Source organism: Stegostoma tigrinum, chromosome 20 (assembly GCF_030684315.1).
Source record: "Stegostoma tigrinum isolate sSteTig4 chromosome 20, sSteTig4.hap1, whole genome shotgun sequence".
Classification (NCBI taxonomy): domain Eukaryota; kingdom Metazoa; phylum Chordata; class Chondrichthyes; order Orectolobiformes; family Stegostomatidae; genus Stegostoma; species Stegostoma tigrinum.
Window position 1 is genome coordinate 13,306,980 of NC_081373.1, and position 27,468 is coordinate 13,334,447.

The 27,468-nt window shown below is 49.3% G+C and overlaps 1 protein-coding gene across 5 annotated transcripts in view; it reads right to left on the reverse strand.

The window, feature by feature from the left end:
• Nucleotides 1-27,468, reverse strand: part of dnmbp (dynamin binding protein) — a 102,660-nt gene that overhangs the window by 38,501 nt on the left and 36,691 nt on the right. For all 5 annotated transcript variants that reach the window (XM_048550758.2, XM_059653011.1, XM_048550760.2 and 2 more), the window contains exon 4: nt 19,770-21,380. In XM_048550758.2, coding sequence (XP_048406715.1) covers nt 19,770-21,380 — 1,611 coding nt within the window. The remainder of the gene's footprint in view (nt 1-19,769; nt 21,381-27,468) is intronic.

Consider the following 27,468-nt stretch of genomic DNA (forward strand, 5'->3'; position numbering starts at 1 on the left):
TAAAGAAATAAAAGCTTTCCCCATTGGCTTGGTATCTTATTATGTGCCGTGGGATGCTGTTTGCGCTAGTTAAAAGGCACTACACAAATGCGGTGCTCTTGTTGTGTAATGCTAACCAGTAGAGAATGGGGAAAATGAGCAGCCGTCTTTGGGAGTGGTTCTTGAGCAGAAACAGGTTAAGACTTGAGCTTCCGTCCTAACTCAGAACTAATTGAACCAGTTCCACAAGAGGTGTCGCTCTCCTGAGTGTGTGTGTGTTACCAGGCATTTAAAAGGCAGCCAGCAGCGGGTGGCAACGTGACTCAGTGTTCATATCTTGTGGCAGTGGTAGGACACAGCTGAAACCAGCCTGTCCACGGTCACTGGAATGATTAATCGAGGAAAAGAAAATGTTAAACTGAGCCATCAGCAAAACCACAGTCATCTACCCACTGGGAGAGATAATAGTGTGGAGCTAGAGGAACACAGCAGACGAGGCAGCATCAGAGGAGCAGGAAATTTGACATTTTGGGTCAGGAGTGGGCGGGGGTGGGGGGGGGAAGAGAGCGTGAGAGAGCTCAGAAATAAAGAGGCAGAGGGTGCGTGGGGCTGAGGAGAACAGAGTGTTTAAAACACAAGCTGGGCCACAATATTCCTGTGGCCGGTCAGTTATCGGCACCATGCAGACTGCAGTCTCATGTCAGGACACCGTGGAACCCCAGATGGAGCTGAGTCTGTGGGAACTTCACAGGAAACTGACAAAACCAACAGGAATTTCCCTGTACCCCCTTAAATGCCAGAAACAGTAGGAGGTTCTGCTTGTGTTCAGCTCATAGTAACCCAGGAAAAGAGGTCAGACAGTTGCAAAAAACCAAGTGTAACTCCTGGTACCACTGCACCCCTCAAACCATCAATCCTACCTCCTACCGCCTCACCCCTGCTGTTCCAAGCCTCGCCTGACCCAACATGATTCCACTCAGCCCCTCCCCTCCGTCCTGCTAACCTGAATACACCTCCACTCATTTCCGAAGGAGCTCAGATCGGGACTTCTGGATAGAAGCACAGAGCTCAGTACTAACATTAAAAAAAATTACTCCTCAGTGTCCAGGCCAGGACCACTTTACTTACATGGATATTTGACACCACAGATACAAACTGGGGTTGTAACTAATGATTATACTCCCTCCACAAGCAGCTACCCAGACCAGGGAGCCTGGAGGACTGATGGCAGCATGCAGTAGCAGTGGAAAGGAAAGTTTGGAATTTCTTTGCGCTATTTTTCTTTTTAAAAACTGCCTTATTTTAAAATGTGAATGCACAGCGATGGTGCACACTTGTCACTATTTCAATTCAAAGAATATTCAATACTAATTCCATCTCATTCTATCAACAGATCAACAAGAATTTGAATCTCTCAGTGCTTTTAAACTTACACAAGTGCTGTCAGACATTGAGCCACTTAACGCAATAAAAGGTCAGGTGACTGAAAGATGGTCTAAGAAGTTGTTTTTGAGCAACGTCCTGAAGGAGGAGATACAGTATAGGAAACCTCTGGAACTTAGGATACTGCTAACTCCAGAGATGACTGCTCTCAGAGTCCTGACTGGCGTCTCTAGTTCTGAATTCCAGAGCGTTTTGTCATTACATCCTCACCTGCACCGAGTGCTATCTCACCTCCCCCCCCCCCATCATCCTTGTGCTCACTGACTGACACTGAACTGCAATTAAAGCAACACTGCAATTTCAGAAATTCATACCCTTGCTGTCAAATTACTCTATGGCCTGGTTCCTCATTGTCTCGCTGGCTGTGTAATCTGCTCCAGCTCCACAACCCTCCAAAATATCTACACTCCTCAAATTCTGGTCTTGTGCATGTCCAATGGTAAGCCCTTCACCACTGGTGGCTCTACCTTCAGTTGCTTAGGTTCCGAGCTCTGGACCTCACTCCCTGAATGTCACAGCCACTGTCTCCTCCTTTAATACATTCAAAACCTACCCCCAGACAAAGCTTTCAGTCAGCTATCTTAGTATCTCCCTGCACGATCCCTCTGAGTGGCTTTAGAATGTTTTGTACATTGAAAGTACTCGATAAATTCAACATGTTACTGCCTTTCAAATCTGGCACTGATTTCTGAGGAGTCTGCAATAAAAATGAGAACAATGGATTATCTACAAGAACAACAACATCCCAGTCCAAACCACACCTTCACCAACATTATTGCTGCCAAACCATCAATCCCAATTGTCAGTAAACCAGCTTGTCGTTCTCCTCCTCCAGGGGATTGTTGAGAGTTCCTCTCCACACTGTCACATCTCTCAGTTTCCCTGCTCCCTCAGGCTGAATGATGTGAGGCTGAGTCACACCAGAGAAAATCGGGAGGTTCCACTTCCCAGCTGAAGCTCAAGCACGTTCCCACCCAGTGATCAAGGATCTCAGGAACGTTGTCACAGTTAGCTGCGGTACCAGCAAGAGGGCACGCTTTGCATCAATATGCAAGTAGCTGGTCCCTAACCGCCCTCCCAGAGGACGGAACAACGTACTCTGTTCTAGGGCAATAAGGGACAGGGAGCATGTGCTGACCTCACCATCAAGAGCCACAGAAAGAGTGTAAAAAGGGAAAAAAGTGTGCCTGTGTGATCACGCACACGTGGGAGGGTAGATGAGCACAAACCTCTGCGTGTGCAAACAGCTGGATATGCAAGTTGCTGTACATCTGAGCTTGTACATGCAGGTACCTGTGACACCCCGGCATATGCAGGTGTCAGTATGTGTGATGCTGTATGTGGGCACCTGAGCTTCTAAAAGCAGGCGTGTTCCCCCCCCTCGCCCCCCCCGACCACCCACCCACCCATACACACAGGGGGCAGTATGTGTGATACCCACCCTCCTTGTAAATGCAGGGGTCATAATACTCAAGCAAGTATCAACACACCCTCCCACACCCCTCTACGCACACACCATGCCCATCCACTCAGTGTGCTCAGAATTGGAAGGTTGGGTTTATTGGATTATCTTCACATTCCTTCCAGGTTCCGGATTCAGTTCCGCAAAATCTGATTCCTAAAATTTCAGATGACAAAATGGTGCCCCCACTAAAAGAAAATCAAACGTGATTCTCCAATTCTCACGTCACCAACATTCTCAAACAGCTTCATTCATCTGTAGCCTCCTCATTAAATATACACTGAACGTATACAGAATCATTAACCCACTGACATGCTCATCAGACAGAAATACTGTGGCTACAAGATCAGGCGGAGGTCAGGCATTTTGCAGCAAATGCCCAGGACCTTACCCACCACCTACAAAAGCACAAAGTCAGGAGTGTGATGGAATACTCCCCACTTGTCTGGATATGCACCAACTCCAATCACAGCAGCTGAAAAGCAAGAGCCTCACAATCAGAGATAGTAGGAACTGCAGATGCTGGAGAATCCGAGATAACAAGGTGTGGAGCTGGATGAACACAGCAGGCCAAGCAGCAGAGGAGCAGGAAAGCTGACGTTTCGGCCCTTTCTGAAGGAGGGTCTAGGCCCGAAACGTCAATTTTCCTGCTCTTCTGAGGCTGCTTGGCCTGCTGTGTTCATCCAGCTCTACACCTTGTTATCTCAGCCTCTCAATCAGGTTGGCGACGCAGTGTTCAGAGCTCAGGGCCTCTGGGGTCACAACCTCAGGTAGTTGCCATGGAGACCTGCCCCACCCTGCGAGGTCATCCCTCCCCTGGGGTCCTGCTGTTGTAGACGATCCCCCACATCAGTATCCCCACCTCACACCCTGTCCCCTCAGCTCTTCAGCCTCAAAACAGGGTCACGGTGAGAGAAAATTTGGCAAGTGTGACGTAAGAGGGCAAGGAGTGAGCTCTGATTCGGGGTGGGGGGGTGGTAGAAGAAAGAGTAGGGTGGGACAGTGTTGTTGTGCGATCAAACACTGAACTGGGAAGGGATGAGACACAGATTACATGAGGAAGCAAGATCAATTGAATAAAAAAAGGTATAGAAGAAAAGGGTTGGCTTGTCAAAGATTTAAGACAAAGGGTGGGTTTTAGGCGGCTCACCCTCTCACATCATGCATCTCTCTCTCTCTCTCTCTCTCTCTACCTCCAGCCTTGGCCCAGGGAAACAGCCCCCAGCCCACACTAACCCAGTCACACTGTGTCCAGCCCTTTTACTCACAGACCACTGAGGTGACCTTGGGGTTTGTCTTTTCTTCGTACAGGTGACTGACAGTTTTCAGAAATGGCCTCCTCCCTCTCGTCTGAACACATCAACTCACAGACACACACTGCCCCAACACTCACCCAGGCCTCCCACTACTGACTGCCTGCAGAGGTGACATTAGCATCTGAATGAAGGGAAACCCAGAGAGAGTCAGAGCCTGTTGGAGCCAGTGAAAACCTGGAGTCCAGGAATCCCAGAGGAGGCGGAGGCGATGGAATATTCATCAGTTGATCCTCTCTCTCGCCAACCTGGATCTCAGGAATGTCACGTCCTCCACTCCCCTAGGGTGACCACAGCGTGGCCCCTTAGAACCCTGCAGCCTGGTTACTGGTCTATATCCCTCGCCCTGACCCTGGTGTCCGAGGCCTCGGGATTGCTACTGCCTCAATCCTCATAGGCCTCAGGAGCTTCACTTGAGCTTCCTCTGTGATCCAGTCACCAAAACTACCACAAATTTGCAACAGAAGCACCACCTTTTGCCTTACAGACCTTGATGTTCTACATTTGAACCCTTCGCCCCATTGCCCCATGCTTTCCTGCAGTTGTTCTCCTTATCCTTCACTGACTCCTGCTCTCTCACCATCTCGATTTTAAAACTTCCCACCCGTACATTTAAACACTGAGCATGGCCTGGGCATCCCTTCTTCTGTGTAGCCACCTCTTTGCCCATTTAGATTCCCCTCCTAACCTTCTCTTCTCTCAGATACTCTAATAATGGCTTCCAGGGAAGAAGCTGCATCAAAAGGGAGTTGATTAATTAACAAAGAAGAAGGGAACTTTGTTTATATAGTGTCAGAGATAATAGGAACTGCAGATGCTGGAGAATCTGCGATAACAAGGTGTAGAGCTGGATGAATACAGCAGGCCAAGGAGCATCAGAGGAGCAGGAAAGCTGACGTTTCGGGCCTAGGTGTTCATCCAGCTCCACGCTTTGTTATCTTGTTTATGTAGAGCCCTTTGTAATACTCAACACGCCTGACAGCCAACTTGTATTTGGAAACATGGTCACGGCTGCTGTGTAGGAAACGTGGTAACCAATTGGAACACAGTGAGATCACAGAGGAGCAATGGAAATAAACAATTAGGTAAGACAGTTTAGTTTGTAGGATGCTATGTAGCTTCTCTAACCTGGTGCGAACTAGCGGGTGTCGGGTCATTTCTACCATCCAGAGGAAGGGTGGACAGGAGTCCACGGTTTAACAAACTCAGTAGACAATAGGCGCAGGAGTAAGCCATTCGGCCCTTCGAACCAGCACCACTGTTCATTATGTTCATGGCTGATCATCCACCATCAGTATCCTGTTCCTACCTTATCCCTGTAACCCTTGATTCCACTATCTTTAAGAGCTCTATCCATCTCTTTCTTGAAAGTATCCAGAGGCTTGGCCCCCACTGCCTTCTGGGGCAGAGCATTCCATATATGCACCACTCTCTGGGTGAAGAACTTTCTCCTCAACTCTGTTCTAAATGGCCTACCCCTTATTTTTAAACTGTCCCCTCTGGTCCTGGATGTACAGAGTCAGAGACACACCCTTTGGTCCAACTCCATCCCGACCAGGTTTTCTACGTTAATCTAGTCCCATTTACCAGCATTTGGCCCACATCCCGCTAAACCCCTCCTTTTCATATGCTCATTCAGATGCCTTTTAAATGTTATCATTGTACCAGTCTCTATCACTTCCTCTGGAAGGTCATTCCATACATGCAGCACCCTCTGTGTGAAAAAGTTACCCCTTAGATCCTCTTTATGTCTTTCCCCTCATACCTTAAACCTATGCCCCTCTAGTTTTGGGTTCCCCTAACCTTGGAAAAAGACATTGGCTGTTGACCCTATCTATGCCCCTTCATAAACCTCTATCAGGTCACCCCTCAGCCTCCATCACTGCAGTGAAAAAGCTCAAACCCTCCAACCCTGGCAACTTCCTCGACGATGTTTTCTGCACCCTTTCAAGTCTCACAACACACTTCCTGTAGGAGGGAGGCCAGAATTGAACACAGTATTCTTAAAGTGGCCTAACCAATGTTTTGTGCAGCCACAACTCATGGCTTCCCAACTCCCATACTCAACGATCAAAAACGGCATGTGTATCAAGTTCCTTCATCACTATGCTATCTACCCGTGACTCCACCTGCAAGGAACTATGAACCTACACCCTTAAGTCTTTCTGTTCAGCAACTCTCCCCGAGACCTTACCATTAAGTGTATAAGTCTTGCCCTGGTTTGCCTTTCCAAAGTGCAGCACCTCACATCTAACTTAAACTCCATCTGGATCTCCCACAGTGTGGAGCCTCTGCAGTGTGGCTCTGGAGAGAAGCAAGAGCAAGAGCGCGAGACTGATGATCTGCCTGCAGTGCACCAAAGGTAAAAGGCTACTCAGGAGACGCTCAGTGGCCACAGCTGTGAGAGTCCACTTCCAGATTTTACTGTGCACTTGGCATTGTCCGCTTCGAATTCCTGAGAACACACAGACGCTGTTTGCTGGAGGTTTTACACAGTTACAGACTCTCCCAGTAAGTCTCTCGAGAATTCAAACAAGTCATACAAAAGTTGCTTTGAACTGAGTCAAATTCCATTCTGAAAACAAGGAGCACAGATACTAATATCCAATGAAACTGCTGAATGCATCGCGTCACACTCCGAAACACAAGTGCAGCAAAGGTGAGACTCGCACCCACTGTATAACCACCTTGACCTTAAATCAGGCACAGCTCTCTGGGGGATAACAAGGTGTACAGCTGATTGAACACAGCAGGCCAGGCAGCATCAGAGGAGCAGGAAAGCTGACGTTTTGGGTTGGGATCCTTTTTCAGAAAAGGTGGAGAGAAAACAGCTGCTCCCTAAGTTGAAGGGCTAATAAAAAGGGCATACACTTAAGGTGAAAGGCAGGGAGGTTGAGAGAGGATCTGAGGAAAAGCATTTTCATCCAGAGGGTGGTGGGAATCTGGAATGCACTGTCTGGGTGGGTAGATAAGGCAGAACACCTTGGCCTTTAAAATAGTACACAGACGAGTACTTGAAATCAAGGAATCACAGAATCACTGCAGCGGAAGTTGGCTATTTGGCCCATCAGGTGAACACCAACCCATCGTATCCCTGTAACCCTGCAATTCCCATGGCTAATCCTCCCAACTAGTCATAGCATCCAATACTTATGCTGGAAAGTGGGAGTAGTGTAGACCAAGAGTAACCTCTGGTCAAAGCAGAATGAAGTGGGCTGAATGGCCTCATCTGCACTATAGGATTCTATGAACTTAAAATCAGAGCCTGGCCAGAAAGTAGAGAAGCCAGGAGACACTTCCTCGGGTAGGTCTCGGTCACAATAAACCCAGTCAATGCTGAGGGTTGTATGGGGCTGAGGGAGATTACAGAGACAGGGAAAGGCTTGAGAACATTAGAGCTGCAGGATTGACAGCCAGATTTGGTCACTGAGTAAAACACTGCTAACGCAGGGATCAATCTCAAAACTTTAATGTTTTCTCAGCCTCGTCAAACTCCACAATTGACTCATCCGAAACCACCCATCTCTTACATAACATGCCCAGAAACCTCCCTGTCATTAAGTATCCTCTCAGTCTTAACTCTGTCAAGCCCCTAAAGAATCCTATGTGTTTCAACGAGATCACCTCTAATCTTCCTAAACTTTGATGATGGTCCCAAACTGTATAGCCTTGGCTCATAAGACAATCCCTCACCACCAGAGATCATCTTAGTGAACCTGCTCCGAACTGCCTTCAATGAAATAAAATCTTCCCTTGAATAAGGGGACCAAAACTGCTCACGTTACTCCAGACGTGGTCTCACCTGCACCTTGTACAGTTGCAGTTAGGTTTCACTACCCTTATAGTCCAACCTCCTGGAGCTATCCTCAACATCTCAAGACAGTGAGGCCCATAGTACAGAATTTAGTTAAGTTGATTTCCTGTGTGTAATTAAAGTGCTGGGAATCACAGCAGGATGCAACATGATGTACAAACTGTCACCATCTGGTACAACTGGTAACAAACTCATCCCAGTCATTAATGTCAATGCTCCCCACTCTGGAGCTCTCACTTTGAAGATTTTCCTTTGTCCACTTCTGGACACTTGAGAAAACAGGAGAGAAATTCCAGCCACTCTTACACAGTGCCCTGTCCATTACAAGCCATTCTATGGGAAGCTTTCCCCCAAATGCTCCAGGTTCTGGCTACAAGAAGGATGTTTGTTTGTAGATCCTCCCTGGCAATGTAGAGGAGTTATTGCTGGGGAAATTGTTCTGCCTTGGCTTCTGACTCTCCAGCTCTTCTTCTTCAAAAAATAAAATGACGAGCCCTTTAATGTCCACCTCAGCGCAGAGATGGTGCCTTGGTTTAACATCTCGCTCAAAAGATTCTATCCAACAGTGCGGCACTCGCTCTTCTTCCTCAGGCAGCTCAGCAAATTTGGCATGTTCACAAAAGGTCCCTCACCAACCTCTTCAGATGCACTGCTAAAAGCATGCAACCAGACAGTATCATGGCCTAGTGTGGCAACTACTCTGTCCAGGGCCGGAAGAAACTACAAAAGGTACATGCACAACACTGACCATCACAGGCTCCATTTACACGGCTCACTGCTGCAGAAAGGCAGCCAATATCAAAGACCCATCACACCCCAGTAACAATCTCCTGGAGTCTGCTCCATCAGACAGAAGATACAGAACCAGCAGGTTCACGAACAGCTTCTTCCCAGCTGTTATCAGGCCGTTGGATGGATTCTCTAGTCTCAAATAACACTGATCTTGCTAACGTTAATCTAGCCTGTTGCACGCTCTATGCTATGGAACATGTATACCTCTGTCTAAGTCTTTTTGATGTGTACATCCTTTGTTTACTGTGACCTGCCTGTACCGCTTGTAAAGAAAGCTTTTCACTGTGTTTCAGTATTTGGGACAATAAAAATTAATCAAGCAATCAGCACAGGCTCTCCAACAGTACTGGTCTCCCTCAGCCCTGTGCTGAAGTGTCAGCTTGGATTAAGAGTCCAAAGATTGATGATGAAGTGAGTGTTTGTTGACAACATGCTGATCTGGCACAGACTGGGCTGGTGAAAGTCGCTAGAGAAATGAGAGTCTTTCATGAGCTTGTCACACCGATGTTACATTTCAATCTGGCCTTAGTGCAATAGAGCGACTTTCCCACCATCATCAATAGTGGCTGTCCTGACTCTCTCCTCCTGCAGCACACCCCCCCCAACACTCATGTTCGCCCCCCCAACCCAGCTCTCTCCTCTCCTTGCAGGAGATCAGTAGCCAACTAGCACTTGCTGATACACTAAAACCTTCAGCCTACTGGGCATTAGGACAGGCAACTAGCCTTCCTATGGGGTTAAAAAAAAAGAGGGAACCCTTATGGGGAGAGTGCGCCCAGCATCTGAGGTGGGGAGAGGGGAGAAGAGGGAACCCTTATGGAGAGAACAAGTTCAGCATGGCTGAGGACTTAAAATTTCAACATTGCAGTCCTTCTTAAACTTTATTCCTTTATTTTTCTACTTTATACTAAAAAAATAGGAATTTAATGCCAAATGTTTCACTACATTTCCTTATTTTTTTCCCCACCTTGTATCTAAAATGGTGTTGGGAATGGTGACACTGTACTCTTGTATCCCTGTACCTGTGTACACATGACAATAAAAATCTAATTTTAACTCTATTACAATCCGATCTGGGACACCGCACACAGGCCAGTACAGTTGCACATCAACAGCAGTCTAACTACCTTCCTCTAGCACAGGGGTATCACCTTTACCCTCCCAAGGACTGGCAACCATCCAGGGCAACAGGCTGATGTCAGCATCTAACTGCTGTTAACAAGCTGATAACAGTAGTTCAGTGGCACACCCTAGACTGTTGCCTTCGGAGGCCTAGGGTATGTTTATTTACATGGTTACAATCAACAGGGGCTGGTCCAGTGTTACTGCCATGCTCCTGCATGTATCTCAGGAGCACATGCACACTGTGGGCACAGAACACTTGTAAAATACATTCAACAACTTTGCCTTTGACAGAAACAGACATCTTGCAACATCCCATGAGTTGTACAATACAAATGGGGCACAGAGGTATACAGAAATAACAGGGCAGGTTTTAAAAGGAACCTCTTAAAAAGGGGGAACGGAGAGGGCATTCGAGAATTTGCCCCCCAGACATGCGATGGCATGACCTCCGAGGGTGCAGTGATGGAAATCAGGGACACACAATAGGCCAGAGTTGGTGAATCTTGAAGGGCTGTAGGACTGGAGAAGGTTGCAGAGATGGGGAGGGAGTCACAGAAGGATTTGATCATTGGAATTAAAAAAAAACTTTAAACACTGCCTCCCTAGGAGTCTACATGAGTCAGTGGGCACTACGAAAGGGGACTGGCTGCATGTTATACCACAGGAAGCAGAATTTTGGATGAACTCAAAATTGCAGAGGGTAGAACGTGGTGGGGTTGGGAAGCAGCCAGGACGTATGCTGGATTAATCGGCTTTGGTGGCTGGGGGGCAGCAACAACTTCTCAGAGGAGGGTGGCAGCAGCTGATTAACGGAGACGGGAGAAGTCGTCGTTGAGGAAGTGGAAACGGGTGGTCCTAGCAACGGCGCAAATGAGATCAGAGACGGATACTGGATCACAGGTTGAGGCTGCAGGCAGACTGGTGTTATCTCAGAATCAGCAGTGAGAGGTGGAGTTGGTTGCGAGGGAATGGAATTTGGACCAGTGGCCGAAACAAAATGGTTTCTGTCCTCAGAATATTTAACTGGAGGAAGGTTCTGTTTCTCCAGAACTGGGTGTTGGATAATCTAGTAACACATGTGAGGATTAGATTCCCTACAGTGTGGAAACAGGCCCTTCGGCCCAACAAGTCCACACCGCCCCTTGGAGCATCCCACCCAGACCAATCCTCCTATAGCCCACACAGCCCTGAACACTACGGGCAATTTAGCATGGTTGATCCACCTAGCCTGCACATCTTTGGACTGTGGGAGGAAACCCACGCAGGCACGGGGAGAACGTGCAAACTCTGCACAGTTACCTGAGGCTGGAATTGAACCTGGGTCCCTGGCGCTGAGAGGCTGCAGCGCTAGCCACTGAGCCACCGTGTGTGCACTGAGCATTCCGTGAAAAATTAACACAGTAACTTTGGGTGACTGTTGTGGGAGTTGGGAAGGAGGAGACAGGAACATGAGTAGGCCACGCAGCCTGTCAAGTCTCCTCTGCCATTCAATTAAAATTACTAATCATCTCCTCATTGACACTTGCCCACACTATCCCCATATCCCTTACTGTCACTAGTCTGCAGATATCTACCAGATATTTGTCTCAGACTCAATGATTGCTGTAGCACAGGCCTGTCAGGTAGAGAGCACCAGAGAATTACCATATCCTGAATGAAGAGGTTCTTCCTGGTCGAAATGTCCTAGAGGGCCTGCTCCTTATTCTGAGGCCCCATCCCCATGCCCCAGCCAGGGGACATATCCCCCCTTGGCTGAGCCCTGTATAAATGAAAGGAGCTTCAATGAGATCATTTCTCGTTCTCCAAACATCAAGAGAATACAAGTCAAGTCTCCTGCTAGGGCAGCCGCACCATCAGAGAAAGGGCTTTGGTGAAAAATCAGGGTAGTCCGCGATGGGGAGTACACCCATCCCTAATTGCCAGAGAAAGTGGTGGACAGTGCCACCTTGAAGCACTTTGGTCCCTTTTTCGGGGGTGTTGGGATTGGCGAGTACGAGGGCTTCAGCTACACCCACAGTGCAAGGAAGGTCATTGCAGCATTCTGACCCAGTGATACTGAAGGAATGGTGAGAGAATGGGGGAGTGGCTCAGAGGGAACACGCAGATGGCAATGTTTCCATGTTATATACCCTCCCTCTTGTTGTTTTCGATAGCAGTGTCACTGGTTTGCATTCAGGTTTCATCCCAAAGACCTGAGCAGAGTCCAGGCTGACACTTCAAGCAAGAAATGAAACTGAGGCCAGTTCCTCTCCAGTAGGAGGACAGAAAAATATCCTTTGATACTATTTCAAGGAAGAGGAAGCAGCATCTGTCTGGTGCCTTGGTCAATGCTTAGCTCTCAATCACCATTACGAAAATCAAATGATCCATTCATCGTATTTTGTTTGTAGGATCCTTTTGTGTAAAGAAACAGCTGCAACTTTTCCTACATTGCTCCAATATTTCAAACATGTTTCCATTGGTTGTGAATTGCTTCCTGAAAGAGTGAGTGAGAGACGTGATGTGATGGTAAGGCTCCCTTTTCTTGTTGATATTGGAGAGGTTTGTTATATAGTGTGATGGTTCTGAAAAGGGATTATGTTGGACTGTGCACCAACTGGGCAATCTTGCAGTTTAGGTCAAGATTCCAATAGGGTCAGATGTCTCATCCCTGGCTTCTGACATTCCTGAGTCATTATGCCTAACTAGCCAATGGATCTTGTACCTAGTGCAATCTCATAAACTACAACTTGTTACGGAGACAAGTTCCTCTTGTTCAGACTCACTAATGGTTTAGCCTCTGTCTAACAAACTGCTAAGGAAACAGTGTCTTACAGTACTCAAAAGGAAGATTGGTGACAGCACTCTACCCCAACCACAAATTGCCAGTGGCTGGTTCCACAGGAATAGGAAAAGCCATTGGAAGCAAGGTGGTGTGTAACCAATTGCAAAGGTTAGCAGCTCAGATTAGACAGAGTTACATAAGGAGCCAGGAGGGGGAAGCTTGGTCACAAACAGATAGGTTCTAAAGGAGGGTTTAGAGGACACTGAGAAGCAGAGATTTTTCAGAAAGTGAATTTCGTTATTCTTTCAAAGGATCTGGGTGTCACTGGCAAGGCCACGATTTGGTGCCCATCCTCAACTGACCTCGAGCTGAGTACTCTGCTCAGTCACTGTTAGGAGTAGTTAAGAGTGCACCACTCTGCTGTGGGTCTGGAGTCTCACGTAGGCCACACCATGCAGGGACAACAGATCACCTTCCCTAACGTTTCACTGTCACCGATACAGAGACTAGATTTCATTGCAGATTTGTGTTAGCATCCATCTTCGGGCAGATATGCTGAGTGGATGATTCACCTCTCCTTCCTCTAAGGGTCCCCAGCATCACATATCAGTTTTCAGCCAATTCTATTCACTCCACATGATTGCAAGAAACAGTTATGGGCACTGGGTAGTGCAAAGGCTATGTGCCCATCAATAATCCAGGAAAAGTACTGAAGAATTGTGCTCTAGAACTTGTTGCATGCTTAGCCAGGCTGTTCCAACACTGCATCTACCAACAATGTGGAAAAATTGCCCAAGTTTATCCTGTACACAAAAACAAAAAAAAAAGGACAAATCTAATTTGGCCGATTACTGCCCCAGTCTATTTTTGATCATCATAAGGTGTTGTTCTCAGTGCTATCAAGCAGCACTTGCGAAGGAATGACCTGCTCACTGACATGCAGTTTGGGTTCCACCAGGGTCACTCAGTTCCCAGCTTGAAAACAGCCTTGGTTCAAGTATGAATAAAAGAGCTGAGTCCCAGAGGCAGGGTGTGAGTGACTGTCCTCAACATCAAGGCCACATTTGACCGAGTATCACACCAAGAAGCCCACCCAAAACCTGGAGTGGATGGAAATCGAGGAAAAACTTTTCACTGGTTAGAGAGTTAGACCTGGCACAGAGGAAGATGTGGTTGTCTCAGTCCCCATACATCTCTGCATGGTTTCCTCAGGGTAGTGTCCTAGGCCCAACCATCTTCAGCTGTTTCATCAAAGACCTTCCCTTCATGTTAAGAGTAAAAAGTACGGATATTCACTGGACAATTGTACAATATTCAGTTGCAGCCCATTTTCAAATGCAGAAAGACCTGCGCTGATAAGTGACAAAGGAATATTCACACCACACAAATGGCAGGCAATGATCATCTCCAATAACAGTCAACATAACCCACACCCCTTGATGCTCAATTGTGTAACCCCACTCCCACATGGTCAAAATTCTATAATTAACACTAACCATTCACTAAGTACAAGGGCAGGTCAAACATGAGGAGTTCTGTAGTGAAACTCACCTCCTGACTCCCCAAAGCCTGTCCACCATTTACTAGACACAAGTCAGGAGTGTGACGGAATACTCCAATTGCCTGGATGGGTGCAGCTCCCACAATATTAAAAGAAGCTCAAAACCATCCAGGATAAAACAACCCACTTGACTGGCACCTCATTCACCCTCTCCACCACAGATAGACCGTTAGTACTCACTGTTGCTAAACAAATCTACAAGATGCACTGCAGAAATTCAAACCCCTCTCTCAGTACTTTCCAAGCCCACAGCTAATTGCACTGGAAAAGGACAAAAGGCTATCAGATACATGGGGACACCACAAGCAAATTCCCCTTCGAGCCACTCACCATCCTGACTTGGAAATATAAATCACTGTTCCTTCCATGGCACTGGGACAAAATCCTGGAGGTCCCTCACTAATGGCATTATTGGGTCGACCCACAGCACACAGATTCCAGCTGGTCAACAAAACAGCTCAGCAGTGCTTTCTCAAGGACAACTAGGGACAGGCAATAAATGTTGGCTGAGCTGGTAATACCCACAATCCACGAACAACAAAAGATGTTATTGATTGCATTTAAACTCCACCACAGTGGAGTGCTGAGCCTGTGGATTATTAGTCTGGTGATATTACCACTACACAATCGCCTCTACCGTCCAGAGGTGAGGGTTCGGGCAGCTGAAGGCACAGCCACTGGTTGTGGAGAGAGGGAGGGGAGATTAAGAGTTGATGGGGTCTCTAAGGTTAACCCACATCAGGGTCAACTGACACTCATAGGAGAAAAGAAACACAACGACCTTCATTTCCTGCTTTCTGGTGAGTACAGTGGGGTGGGGGGGGGGGAGAAGATTGGGATTTGAAGATTAATTACACTTTCCTTCACTTAGTGTTCATCAAGAGTTTTGAACAGCTTCAAGCTCAGATTTCAAAAGCAGATTGAAAAGGAGGCAGGAACACGGTGTACCAGGCCCCGGGAGTGACACATCACTGAACAGCACAAATAACCTTTTCCTTGCACTCCAAGCTCTGCTGGACGTACCAGCTGTAGGCTTGGATCGGTAACATCCAGTTAGAATCAGACAAGAGGCTAAAATTGCTGGAAAGGTTCAGCAGGTCTGGCAGCATCTGTTGAGAGAAATCAGAGTTAACGTTTCAGGTTCACTTGGATTGCCGAACCTGAAAACATTAATTGATTTCTCTCCACAGATGTTGCCAGACCTGCTGAGCCTTTCCAGCAATTTCTAGCAACAACACTGCTTTCGTTTTTTTAATCCAGAAGACCACTCAGTCCATCACAGCCTGTACTGGCTCTCCAGTGGATTCGGCCCATTCCTGCAAGTCTGCCCACTTGACACACAATTTCTCTTTTGAAAATGACTGGTTTTCTGCAGGGAGGGAATTGGGAGGTTTCGGGAGAGAATTCCAGAGGTCAGGACACAGGCCGTCAGCGATAGAACAAAGAAAATCTGGGATTCTCAAGAGGCCAGACTGCAGAGATCTCAAATGGCTGGAGAGTGAAGGATACGAGAGAGAGATCAGAAATATGTCAGTCACCTCTACAAGCATGCGGTACAATAGGAGTGAGGGCTGTTAAAAAGCATGGAGTTGGAGGAGCCCAGTTATTATGCACATGTGCCCGAAGATTTCAGTGGCTCTGTAATTCCCTGTGTTTACAAAATGCACTATGGAAGGGTAAGTTCTCGCTCACTAAAGTGATAAATGCGGCAGCCCATTTTCCCAGCGTTTAAAAAAAAAGAGATTTACAGCATTCAGATACTCTCCAGCAAATCACCCTGGAGAATAAACAGCCAGAAATGTTGAGGGATAGGAAGGCACACAGCTGACTGATGGGCCACTGAGGGGTTATAGCTTTCCAAAGGGAACTGGGTAAACAGAACGATTGCAGAAATATGGGTGGGTGGGGGGGGGGGGGGAGAAGCAGAGAGACAGACAGACAGATAGAGGGAAAAAAAATAAATCAGGCAAACTGGAATGTATCCCCACCTGCTAAAAACAAAAAGAGAGAGACCCTCTGGCAGACATTTGATGGTCCCCTCCTATCCTGCATAAGTCTGCAATGCTGTGACATCCTCCTGCTGATTTGTTGTTCAGTATTGTGGATTCCTCAGTTAGTTTCAGCACAACTGAAACTTGGAGGCAGAGGAGCAGGAAGTTGATTCATTCGAGCTCAGGGTGGAGGAGAATGTAATCAGGTTCAAATTCAACAGAACACACGTCACAAACACAAGAGCAGTGGCCTAGATTTGGGATCATAAAGGTTTACTCTCATGTCCTCCTCTGTGCCTTAAACACTTAGACAATTTCTCATTGTCTCTCTCCTTATCTGCAAAGAGGCGGCACAGTGGCACAGTGGTTAGCACTGCGGCCTCACAGTGCCAAGGACCTGGGTTCAATTCCCGCCTCAGGCGACTGTCTGTGTGGAGTTTGCACATTCTCCCCGTGTCTGTGTGGGTTTCCTCCGGGTGCGCTGGTTTCCTCCCATAGTCCAAAGATGTGCAGGCTCGGTGGATTGGACATGCTAAATTGCCTGTAGTGTTCAGGGTTATGGGGGGGGGGAGAGAGAGAGAGAATAGGCCTGGATGGGATGTTTCAAAGGGCGGCATAGACTTGTTGGGCCGAAGGGCCTGTTTTCACACTGTAGGGAATCTAAAGTCACTTTCTATCTTGGTGTGTTCTGCAGAGGTGCTCTTCGTCATGTTCCTCCTCTTACTCTCCCTCGTCGCCCCCCTCCCAAATCCATATGCCCCAGCTCCATACCCCTTTCTCCATCAATATTGGGTCATAGAGACGCACAGGTTTGAAACAGGCCCTTCAGTCCAACTTGTCCATTCTGACCAGATGGCCATCTGTTACCCTCACTCTTTCCCTGTGTCCAACACCTGACCCCTCACTCAACAAACCCCCACCACAGGCTCCTCATCTCCCCCCTCCCCCACAGCCTCCCCATCCATTGCTCACCCACCCAGATCTGTTAGCATTTACTATCGTTTGCTGATGTTAAGGGAACATCCTCAAAGAGTTTCCCCACCCACCACCATGAGGGTGGGTTGGGGGGGTGGGTTAAGCTTGGACCCAATGTTCTGGTTGCACTACCCATTCCTCATTGTTATACCGTAGCAACGGGTTAGAGATCAAAACTGGGCTGAGCCACTGTGTTAAGAACAACAGAACTGGGAGCAAGCAGCAAGGAACATAGCAGAAAAAAAGGGAGAAGACTGGGAGTGGGGAAGAAAGAGAAAGAGAGAGAGAGAGAGATGAGGAGACATTAGGGGACACTGGACAAAGTGCAGGCGGAATGGAGTTGGCAGGGGGGCAGCGATACATACAGATTTAGACCCAAGCTGGGGATGAATTGCTGGCTCCTACAGACTGTGCAAATCCAAAAGGAGGAACAGGACCAGAGAACAGAGTCCAAATCCACCCAACACGTACAAGAAAGAGAAAATACAGCAAAACAACTTGCGCTTACATAGCAAGCACTCCAGAAAAGTTTCATCCCAATTTAATGCGAAAATCCGACACCAAGCTCCACCACAGCTAACCACACAAGGCCATCATTAACCTGGTGAGGGAGGAAATTCCACAGCTCGGGTTGGTGGGGAAGGGGGGGGGGCGGGGAAAGAGTGGGAGAAGAGTGGGTGTCAGACCACTGAGAACACCCCAGGGTTGGTTTAATTAAAATGGGGTTGTGCAATCAGCGGAGCGCAGAAATCTCCGAGAGTACTGGGGCCAGGAGGTGATTACTGAGATAGGGGAGGGGCAGGAGCGAGGAAGGATTTGAAAACGGAGTTTTAAAATCAAGGTGTTGCTGCACCAAGAGCCAATAACACAGGGACTTGCCGAGAGCAGCAGTTTGGAGCAAAGTTTATTTATGTGTATGTGTGTGTGTGTGTGTGTGTGTGTGTGTATATATATGTGTGTGTGTATGTGTGTGTGTATGTGTGTGTGTATGTGTGTGTGTACGTGTGTGTGTACGTGTGTGTGTACGTGTGTGTGTACGTGTGTGTGTACGTGTGTGTGTACGTGTGTGTGTACGTGTGTGTGTACGTGTGTGTGTACGTGTGTGTGTACGTGTGTGTGTACGTGTGTGTGTACGTGTGTGTGTACGTGTGTGTGTGTGTATGTGTGTATGTGTGGGGGGCGGGGGGGGGCGGGTGGGAAGAGAAGGAAAGCCGGCAGAGCCAGTTATAATTTAAAAACAAACTCTTCAAATTGGCACCAGAGGATTAAGAAGCTCCAAGTAACCCAAGTAGGTGTGTGACACAGACACACACAGGAAAGTTGTTCAAACCCTCACCTCGAACCTGCCTCCTCTGTAGCACCATGTCAGAGTGTCGGAAACTGCTCGGAGCTGTCCTTCGGTACAAACTGTTCCTGGTCAGGGAGCCGGTCTCTACAAGCGGAGATCTCCGATAATCCCGACATTCCCAATCCTCCATTCTGTGAGCTGGGTATGGGGCAGACTGGCCCAGGAGCACGTTCCCTTTCATAGTCCAGGCAGACTGGCAGTGCAGTCTCCTCTGCCCTCCCCAGCCTGGGTGGCCGGTTTCTAAACAAACTCCAGTCCCCAGCACCAAGCCCCAAGTGAATAAAACAAAACTCAGCACAGAGCACGACCTGACACCTTCCAGCCTCCTCCCAAAACTACACACTGAGGGAGGGCGTGGGGACAAGAAAGCAAACAGGTACTTCCAGAAAAGGAGCCAGGGCACTCCCTGAGAGCAAGCACCTCCTCCAGGAGCAAACACTTCCCTGGTTTCCAGCAAATCAGGAGGTCGATCAGGGTCCAGTCTCAAAGGTTGAGACAAAACAGCGTGCCCTCTCCCCGCAAAAGCAGCAACCCTGGAAATACCAGCACATACTCGCCACATAGTAATCAGTCTCAGCATGCAGTGATACATTAATCAGCTTTTCCCCCAGCACATGACCCAAATGAACCGCATGTAGAAGACAGAGGCACACACAGAGGCCCCTGGTGAGAATGAGGAACCACAGGAAGTGGCTGGGTTTACATTTAAAGCTGGAGAAACAGCAGGGAAGAGTGAATTACAGGATTTGAGGGCGCATTTCGATGAACATGGAGGAACTGAAGCAGCTGGGGTTCATCTCCACACAGCAGGTAAGGCTAAAGAGGGTGAGTTAATGGAGGGGGTCAAAACCAGTGAGAGAGTTTCATTCTAAAGAGAACCTACTTCCAGTGATAGAAGGTTCAGTGATCAGGGGGCGATTGATACAAGCAGGTTGTTAAAACAACCAAATAGACAGAGGTGTTCTTATAAAAATGCAGTGGTGTTCTGGAATACACTGCCTGAATGCTGCATTGTAGCAGATTCAACAGGAACTTTCAAAAAGGGGGCTGTTAAATACTTGAAGGGAAACCATTGGCAGGGCTTTGGGGAGGTAGGGAGGGGGATAAGGACACAGGGGTTTGAGTTTCACTGACAGCTCTTAAGATGGGCTGAATGGCCTGGGTTGACGTTTACATTGAAGTTTCAGAGAGGCTAGTCTTACCTTTCAAAGTCTGAAGCTCTCCTTCCAACGTCTTGATGCTATAGGAGCAGATTTCCAGGTTCTCCAGTGCCTCAGAACGAAGACTCTCCTCGGCCGGTCTCTCAACCATGACCCTCAGAGCCTCCTGGGTCTGGTAGTGCATCTCCAAGTCCCACTCCAACTCCTGGATCCTGGACAGCAGGGGGCTGGGGCTCGGGCCCCGGGGGAGGGGCGCACCTTCCGACTCGCTGCCCGCTTCCAGCAGCGGATGACACCCCCCAGCTGGTCTGGGCTGGGGGCTCCTCCGTGGGCAGGGGCACCCCTTGCGGGAGTAGGCATGGGGAGGGGGTAGGGGCGCAGGCCTCGAGGGGCGGAGAGGCCGAGGCGGAGAGGGGGGCCAAGGAGAGGGGGCAGAGCCCCGAGGGCGGGGAGGAGGGGGCCTGGCAAAGCGGCCCGGACTCTGGGGGGAGCCACTGGCGACATCCTGCTCGGTGCTGTAGTCTGAAATGGAGAAGTGGCGGCGGAATGCTGGACTGACCTCTGACCTCAGGCCTGGCATGCTGCGGTTGAACTCCTCGATTTGCTCGGAGCACTTGGTGTCCAGGTCACCCCCGGGAGCCAGGCCCAAACCCAACCAGCCACTGCCCTGAGGGGTCACAGGGGTGGGGCTCCAACTCCTCACCCCTGACTTCTGCTGACCCAGGTCACCCTCCCCGCTCAGCCGCTCCGGATCTGGAGCTGCTGGCACAGCTGGGATCTGAGGAATCTCTGCCGACCCCCGACTCTGGAATGAGACAGGTTGGCTCGATGTCGGCCCAGCTTGGGTCACCTGGCCACGGTTACCACGTGTCCCTGCAGAGTCAGGGGTCAACACCGGCTCAGTGAAGGTTCCCCTCCCAGTGGAGTCTAGCCCCTGGGCTGTCGGCCTGGCACCGAACTGCTCCAAGCCCCCCAGCTGCCCATCCCCCTCCAGTTTTACAAACCGGAATGGGAAAATCCCAGTCCGACCCCCGACTGACCCCTGCAGCCAACCATCCTCCAGAGTCTCAGTCACCCTGATCCGCTCACCCCTAACAAAGTCTAGCTCCTCAGGCTCCAGGGCCTGGAAATCATACATGGCCACTACGTAAACTCCTGGGGCTGCCGATCCCTCCACATTTCCTTCCCCCTCAATGCCCTCCTCCCCTTCCTCTTCAATGCCATTGCCTTCCTCCTCAACGTCCTGCTCCTCCTCCTCCTCCTCCTCACGGCCACCCAGCCCAGACCCAGATGTCCCCTCGGGGGTCTGCAGGGGGCCAACCAGCTCCACGAAGCCCTCAGGGAAGATCCCACGCCTGCCATCCAGCTCTCCCTCATACCAGCCAGGCTCAGGCAGGCCCACGATGGTAATGAGGTCACCCTCAGTGAAGTCCAGCTCCTCGGGCAGCTGGGCAGAGAGGCTCATCAGGGCTCGGGCAAGGCCCAGGCCATAATCTGGCAACTTGACCCCCAAATGGCGGGAGAGCTGGCGGGCCCGGGATGAGAGACGCAGCTCCCGGGCGCAGGAGGCTGGGAACATGCCGCACAGGCCCCAGTTAGTGCGTCCTCTGAGCCAGTATCCATCGGGAGAGTCTTCCACAACCACAATGTCACCTGTGGAGGGGGGTGTTGGAGAGGGGTGGGGGGAGGGGGGGTGGGGGGAGGGAGGGCGGGCGGGGTAGTAGAGAGGTGGAGGGTTGGGGGTGGGTAGAGAGCAGGAGACATGGATGACAAAGCAAAAAAGAATGGATGTATTGAGGCACAATAAGTGAAGGAATTCTGCAGGTCTCACAGCATTGGTGGAGGAAAGCAGAGTTAATGTTTCAGGTCCAGAATGACACTAAACCAAGCTGACCTATTTTCTGCTATTAACACCCAGCGTGTATCTATATCTATTCTCGATCACCTTTAGCAGTCCTTTTGCATTTTGCCCCTGCGCACCCTTCTCCGTCATTTCAACTTGTTCCCCCTCTCGTACAAGAGCTAAATCACTTTCCCAAACCCTGTCATTTCTGAAGAGCCTCACTGGACCTGAAAAGCTAACCGTTTCTCCACTGATGCTGCCAGACCTGCGGAGTTTCTCCAGCACTTGCTGCTTTTATTGCAGATATCCAAACATCGACAGCATTTTGCTTTAATCCAAGAATTAAGCCCCTGCTGCTGAACTTCACCACTTCTTCACCACCACACCCCACCCAACTCTGTCTAAGGTCTGAAGAGTTCACACTGCCACCCCAGAGCCAGAAGGTCATGGATTCGAATCCCACTCCAGGGACAGGAGCACTGAATCCAGTGCAGTACTGCAGGAGGCAGTGTCTTTCAGATGATGCATTACACCAAGGCCCTGCCTCTCAGGTGGCAATAGAAGGCCCTACGTTACCTGTTTTGCTGAGGAGCAGGGACATTTCCCCTGGTCGCCTGGTCAATATTTGTTGCTCAAACAGTCAATTAAAAAAAAACCCAAACAAAAAAAAAGTATCAGATGGCTTGGTCATTACTATATTCCTGTTTGAACACAATAATGAGTAGGCCATTCTGCCCTGCATACCTTTCAATAAGATTTGATTGAGGTCACAAATCCACTTCCCTGCCCAACTCTCATTACCCTCTAACCCCCTATTGATCAGAATTCTGTCAAACCCATCCTTAAATATCTTCAAGGGGCCTACTTACATTGCTATAAAGGAACAGAATTCCAGTCTGACACTGTTCTGGGGGAGAAGAGGAGTAAGAGGGGCAATGGGAGTCTGATCTTTCTCATTTGCTTCATAGGTTAGAGACCCTCCCTTTTTAAACTGTGTACACATTAGTTGTGGTCTGTCCGAGGGAGCAAACATCCTTTTTGCATCCATCTGATCTTATTCCAATAATGCCTCCTCTCATTCTTCTAAATCCCAATAAATACAGGTCTAAAACCCAGCTTTTCCTTTTAAAAGGTTAGCTGCTGCTGGGGCCTTGCATTTTGACAATTTTATATAAACCACTTGGATGAAGCTGATGATGTAAAGACAGGGTGTGGGAAAGGAAATCATGAAGAGGATATACATGGAGTCTAAGGAGATTACACAGGTTCAGTGACTGTGTAAAGACCTGTCAAATAGTGGGAAAACGCAAAATGGTCTGTTTTGGCAGGAAGCATAAAAACAATTGAATTATCTAAACGATGAGAAATTTCAGATGTGAAACTGCGAGATGCAGTGGGATCAGGGTGCTGTTGTGCAATGGATTACGTACGGTTAGAATGCAGGTGCAGCAAGTCATTAGAAAGTTACAGTTTATTGTGAGGGGAATGAATACAAAAGTGGACAGGCTATGCTCCAGTTGTGCAGGTGGCTCAGTGGTTAGCGCTGCTGCCTCACAGCACCAGGCACCCAGCTTCAAGTCTACCCTTGTGCAATTGTGCAAACTCCACAAAGACATTCTCCCCATGCCTGTGGGAACTCCCCCCACCAACAGTCCAGGGATGTGCAGGCTGGCTGGGTTGGCCATGGGAAATGCAGGTTTAGAGGGATAGAATGGCGGTGGGGGGGGGGGGGGGGGGGGGGGGGGGGTAGGTCTGAGTGGGATGTTCTAAGGATCTGTGTGGAATCGATGGGCCAAATGGCCTGCTTCCACACTGACGATTCCATGAGTCTATGAGTGCCTTTGCAGTATAGTGAACAGTATTGGTTACCTTATTCAAGGGACAATGCAGGTGCTTTGGAAACAGTGCAGAGGTTTACCAGGCTGATTCCTGGGCTGACAAGGTGCAGCGTTGGAGAAAGGAGATTCCCAACCCTAAACATCAGCTTTCCTGCTCTTCTGATGCTGCCTGGCCTGCCGTGTTCCTCCAGCTCCACACCTTGTTATCTCAGACTCCAGCACCAGCAGTTCCTACTATCTCTAATACCTGGGATGGGCAGGTTTCTTATGAAGAAATATTGGACAGGCTTGTACCCACTGGAGTTTGGAAAAGTAAAAATAAGAGGCAACTTGATTGAAATTTATGTGATCCTGAGGGGGCCTTTGGGGAGGATGTTTCATCTTACATGTGAAAGAAGTCAGGTTTAAAAATCAGGGCTCGCACATTTAACACAGGAGGGGGAAACTTTCTCTCACCCCCTCAGAGGGTCGAGAGTCTTTGAAAATCTCTTCCTGATTTAAAAAAAAAGTGGCAAGAGCAGATTCTTTGAATATTTTTAAGACAGAGATTCTTAAGAAGCAAAAAGGGGGAGGCTGTGCTGAAATGTTAATGGGGGTGGTAGAGGAACGTCAATGAGGTGAGAAGGAGCATTAATTGGGGTGGGGGGTAGTGGGGGGGAGAAGAGAAGAGGCAGTGAGAAAGGGGCATAATTTGGAGTAAATTAGATGAATCATGATCTTGTTGAATGATGGAGCAGGCTGGAGGTGTTGAATGGCCCACTCCTGTAAGTCAGCATGGTTTTTTTGATAAATAGTAATGATTTGTTCTGGGTGTTACAAAACATTCCCTGTAGTGTGGAAGCAGGCCATTCAACCTATGAAACCACACCGACCCTCTGAACAGCATCCCACTATTCCTCTAACCTATGCTTGTAACCCATCAGTTTGGACTGACAGGTGGAGATACAGGAGATCTCAGGACAGGGGGAACATTTGGAAGGTTTCAGACAATCTAACATTAAACATGTCTAAAAACAGCCCAACTGGTCCATTTCCCCCGTGCTTGTGTTTATATCCTAACTCAATCCCCTTCCCATCTCACTCCATCACCTTTTAACAGAATGGCCCAAAGAAAATGAGGCTGAGATGGAGATGCTTAGAGAGGAATTTCCAGAGCCAATGGATTAAGCAGCTGAAGACATGGCCACTGGCAGAGGGTGTAGCGAAGGGAGTGAGCATTAGATTAGGCACCAATAGGACAGCTCCTGCAGTCAAGAGACTTTTAAGTATGTTTCAGAGATAGTAGGAACTGCAGATGCTGGAGAATCTGAGATAACAAGGTGTGGAGCTGGATGAACACAGCAGGCCAAGCAGCATCAGAGGAGCAGGAAAGCTGATGTTTTGGGCCGAGATCCTTCTTCAGAAATGGGGAGGGGGAGGAGGTTCAGAAATAAGGAAGGAGAGAGGGGGAGACAGATAGAAGATGGATATAGAAGAAGATAGGTGGAGAGGAGATAGAATGGTCAAAGAGACAGAGATGGAAGGTGACTGTAGGTGGGGAGGTAGGGAGGGGATAGGTCAATCCAGGGAGGACGGAGTGGTCAGGGGGAGTCGGATGAGGGTAGTGGCTTCAGGTGGGAGGAGAGGATAGGTGGAAGAACAGGTTTAGGGAGGCAGGGACGAGCTGGGCAGGTTTTGGGATGCAGTAGGGGGAGGGAAGATTTTGAAGCTGGTGAAGTCCACATAGATGCCATTAGGCTGCAGGGTTCCCAAGTGGAATATACTACCTTCGGGTGGCATCGTTGTGGCTCTGCAGGAGGCCCAGGATGGACATGTCATCTGTGGAATGGTGTTTGGGGGGGGGGGGGGGGTGCAGTTGAAATAATTTGTGTCTGGGAGGTGCAGTTGTTTATTGCGAACCGAGCGGAGGCGTTCTGCAAAGCGGTCCCCAAGCCTCCACTTGGTTTCCCCAATGTAGAGGGGGCCACAACAGGTACAGCAGATGCAGTATACCACATTGGCAGATGTGCAGGTGAACGTCTGCTTGATGTGGAAAGTCTTCTTGTGGTCTGGGATGGGGGTGAGGGAGGTGTGGGGGCAAGTGTAGCACTTCCTGCGATTGCAGGGGAAAGTGCCGGGTGTGGTGGGGTTGGAGGGCAGTGTGGAGCGAACAAGGCAGTCATGAAGAGAGTGGTCTCTCCGGAAAGCAGATAAGGGTGGGGATGGAAAAATGTCTTTGGTGGTGGGGTCGGATTGTAGATGGCGGAAGTGTCGGAGGATGATGCGTTGTACCCAGAGGTTGGTGGGGTGATGCGTGAGAACAAGGGGGATCCTCTTTGGGCGGTTGTGGCAGGGGCAGGGTGTGAGGGATGTGTTGCGGGAAATGCGGGAGACATGGTCAAGGGCGTTCTCGACCACTGTGGGGGGAAAGTTGCGGTCCTTGAAGAACGAGGACATCTGAGATGTACGGGAGTGGAATGCCTCATCCTGGGAGCAGATGCGGCGGAGGCGGAGGAATTGGGAATAGGGGATGGAATTTTTGCAGGAGGGTGGGTGGGAGGAGGTGTATTCTAGGTAGCTGTGAGAGTCGGTGGGCTTGAAATGGACATCAGTTACAAGCTGGTTGCCTGAGATGGAGACTGAGGTGTCCAGGAAGGTAAGGGATGTGTTGGAGATGGCCCAGGTGAACTTGAGGTTGGGGTGGAAGGTGTTGGTGAAGTGGATGAACTGTTCGAGCTCCTCTTGGGAGCAAGAGGCAGAACCGGTACAATCAATGTAACAGAGGAAGAGGTGGGGTTTGGGGCCAGTGTAGGTACGGAAGAGGGATTGTTCCACATAACCTACAAAGAGGCAGGCATAGCTGGGGCCCATGCAGGTTCCCATGGCCACCCCCTTTGTCTGTAGAAAGTGGGAGGAATCGAAAGAGAAGTTGTCGAGGGTGAGGACGAGTTTGGCTAGGTGGATGAGGGTGCCGGTGGAGGGGGATTGGCCGGGCCTGCAGGACAGGAAGAAGCAGAGGGCCTTGAGGCCATCTGCATGGGGAATGTATAGGAACTGGACATCCATGGCAAAAATAAGGTATTGGGGACCGGCGAATGGAAGTTGTGGAGGTGGTGGAAGGCGTGGGTGGTGTCACGTACGTAGGTGAGGGGTTCCTGGACCAAGAGGGAGAAAATGGAGTCCAGATAGGTGGAGATAAGTTCGGCGGAGACAATGGGTCGACCAGGGCAGGCGGGTTTGTGGATTTTGGGAAGGAGATAGAAGTGGGCGATTCGGGGTGGGGAACTATGAGGTTGGAGGCTGTGGGTAGGAGGTCACCTGAGGTGATGGATGGTTTGGGAAATGATGATTTGGTGCTCGGCGGGGGGTGGGGTCATGATCCGGGGGTGGTAGGAGGTGGTGTCAGAGATTTGGCGCCTGGCTTCAGTGATGTAGAGGTCAGTGCGCCATACTATAACTGCACCTCCCTCGTCCGCAGGTTTTGTGGTGGGATTGGGATTGGAGCGGAGGGCTGCCCGTTCTGCGGGGGAAGAGGTTGGAGTGGGTGAGAGGGGTGGAGAGGTTGAGGCGGTTGATGTCTCGACGGCTGTTGGAGTTGAAGAGGTTGAGAGAGGGTAGGAGGCCTGGGGGTGGCATCCAGGAGGAGGACTTGTGTTGGAGGCGGGTGAAGGGGTCAGTGACGGGACGGTGAGGCTCACAGTTAAAGTAGTAAGCGTGGAAGCGAAGGCGGCAGAAAAGCTTTCGATGATCTTGGGTTGGGGGGGTCCCAATCATTAACCAGGGAACTGAGCAAGGAATAAGTAAAAAAGAAAACAGAGACCTTCCAGTTGCCTATCCAAGCAGCTCGTGCAGGTGAGAGGCACAAGCTCAGTGATTCATTCACATCCCCTTCCACCAGGAGTCCAAGGGAAATAAAGCCTGGGACAGAAGCATTTAGCAAGTTCCTGAGATTCAATGAAATGCTTCGAAGTGAATCTCAGGCCGCTCCCCCTCAGCAAGGATAGATTGCCCTCTGGTGTTCAAATCACTAACTGAGCCACAGTCATTTCGAACTGGCAACATTTTCTCAGGAGCAATGCAT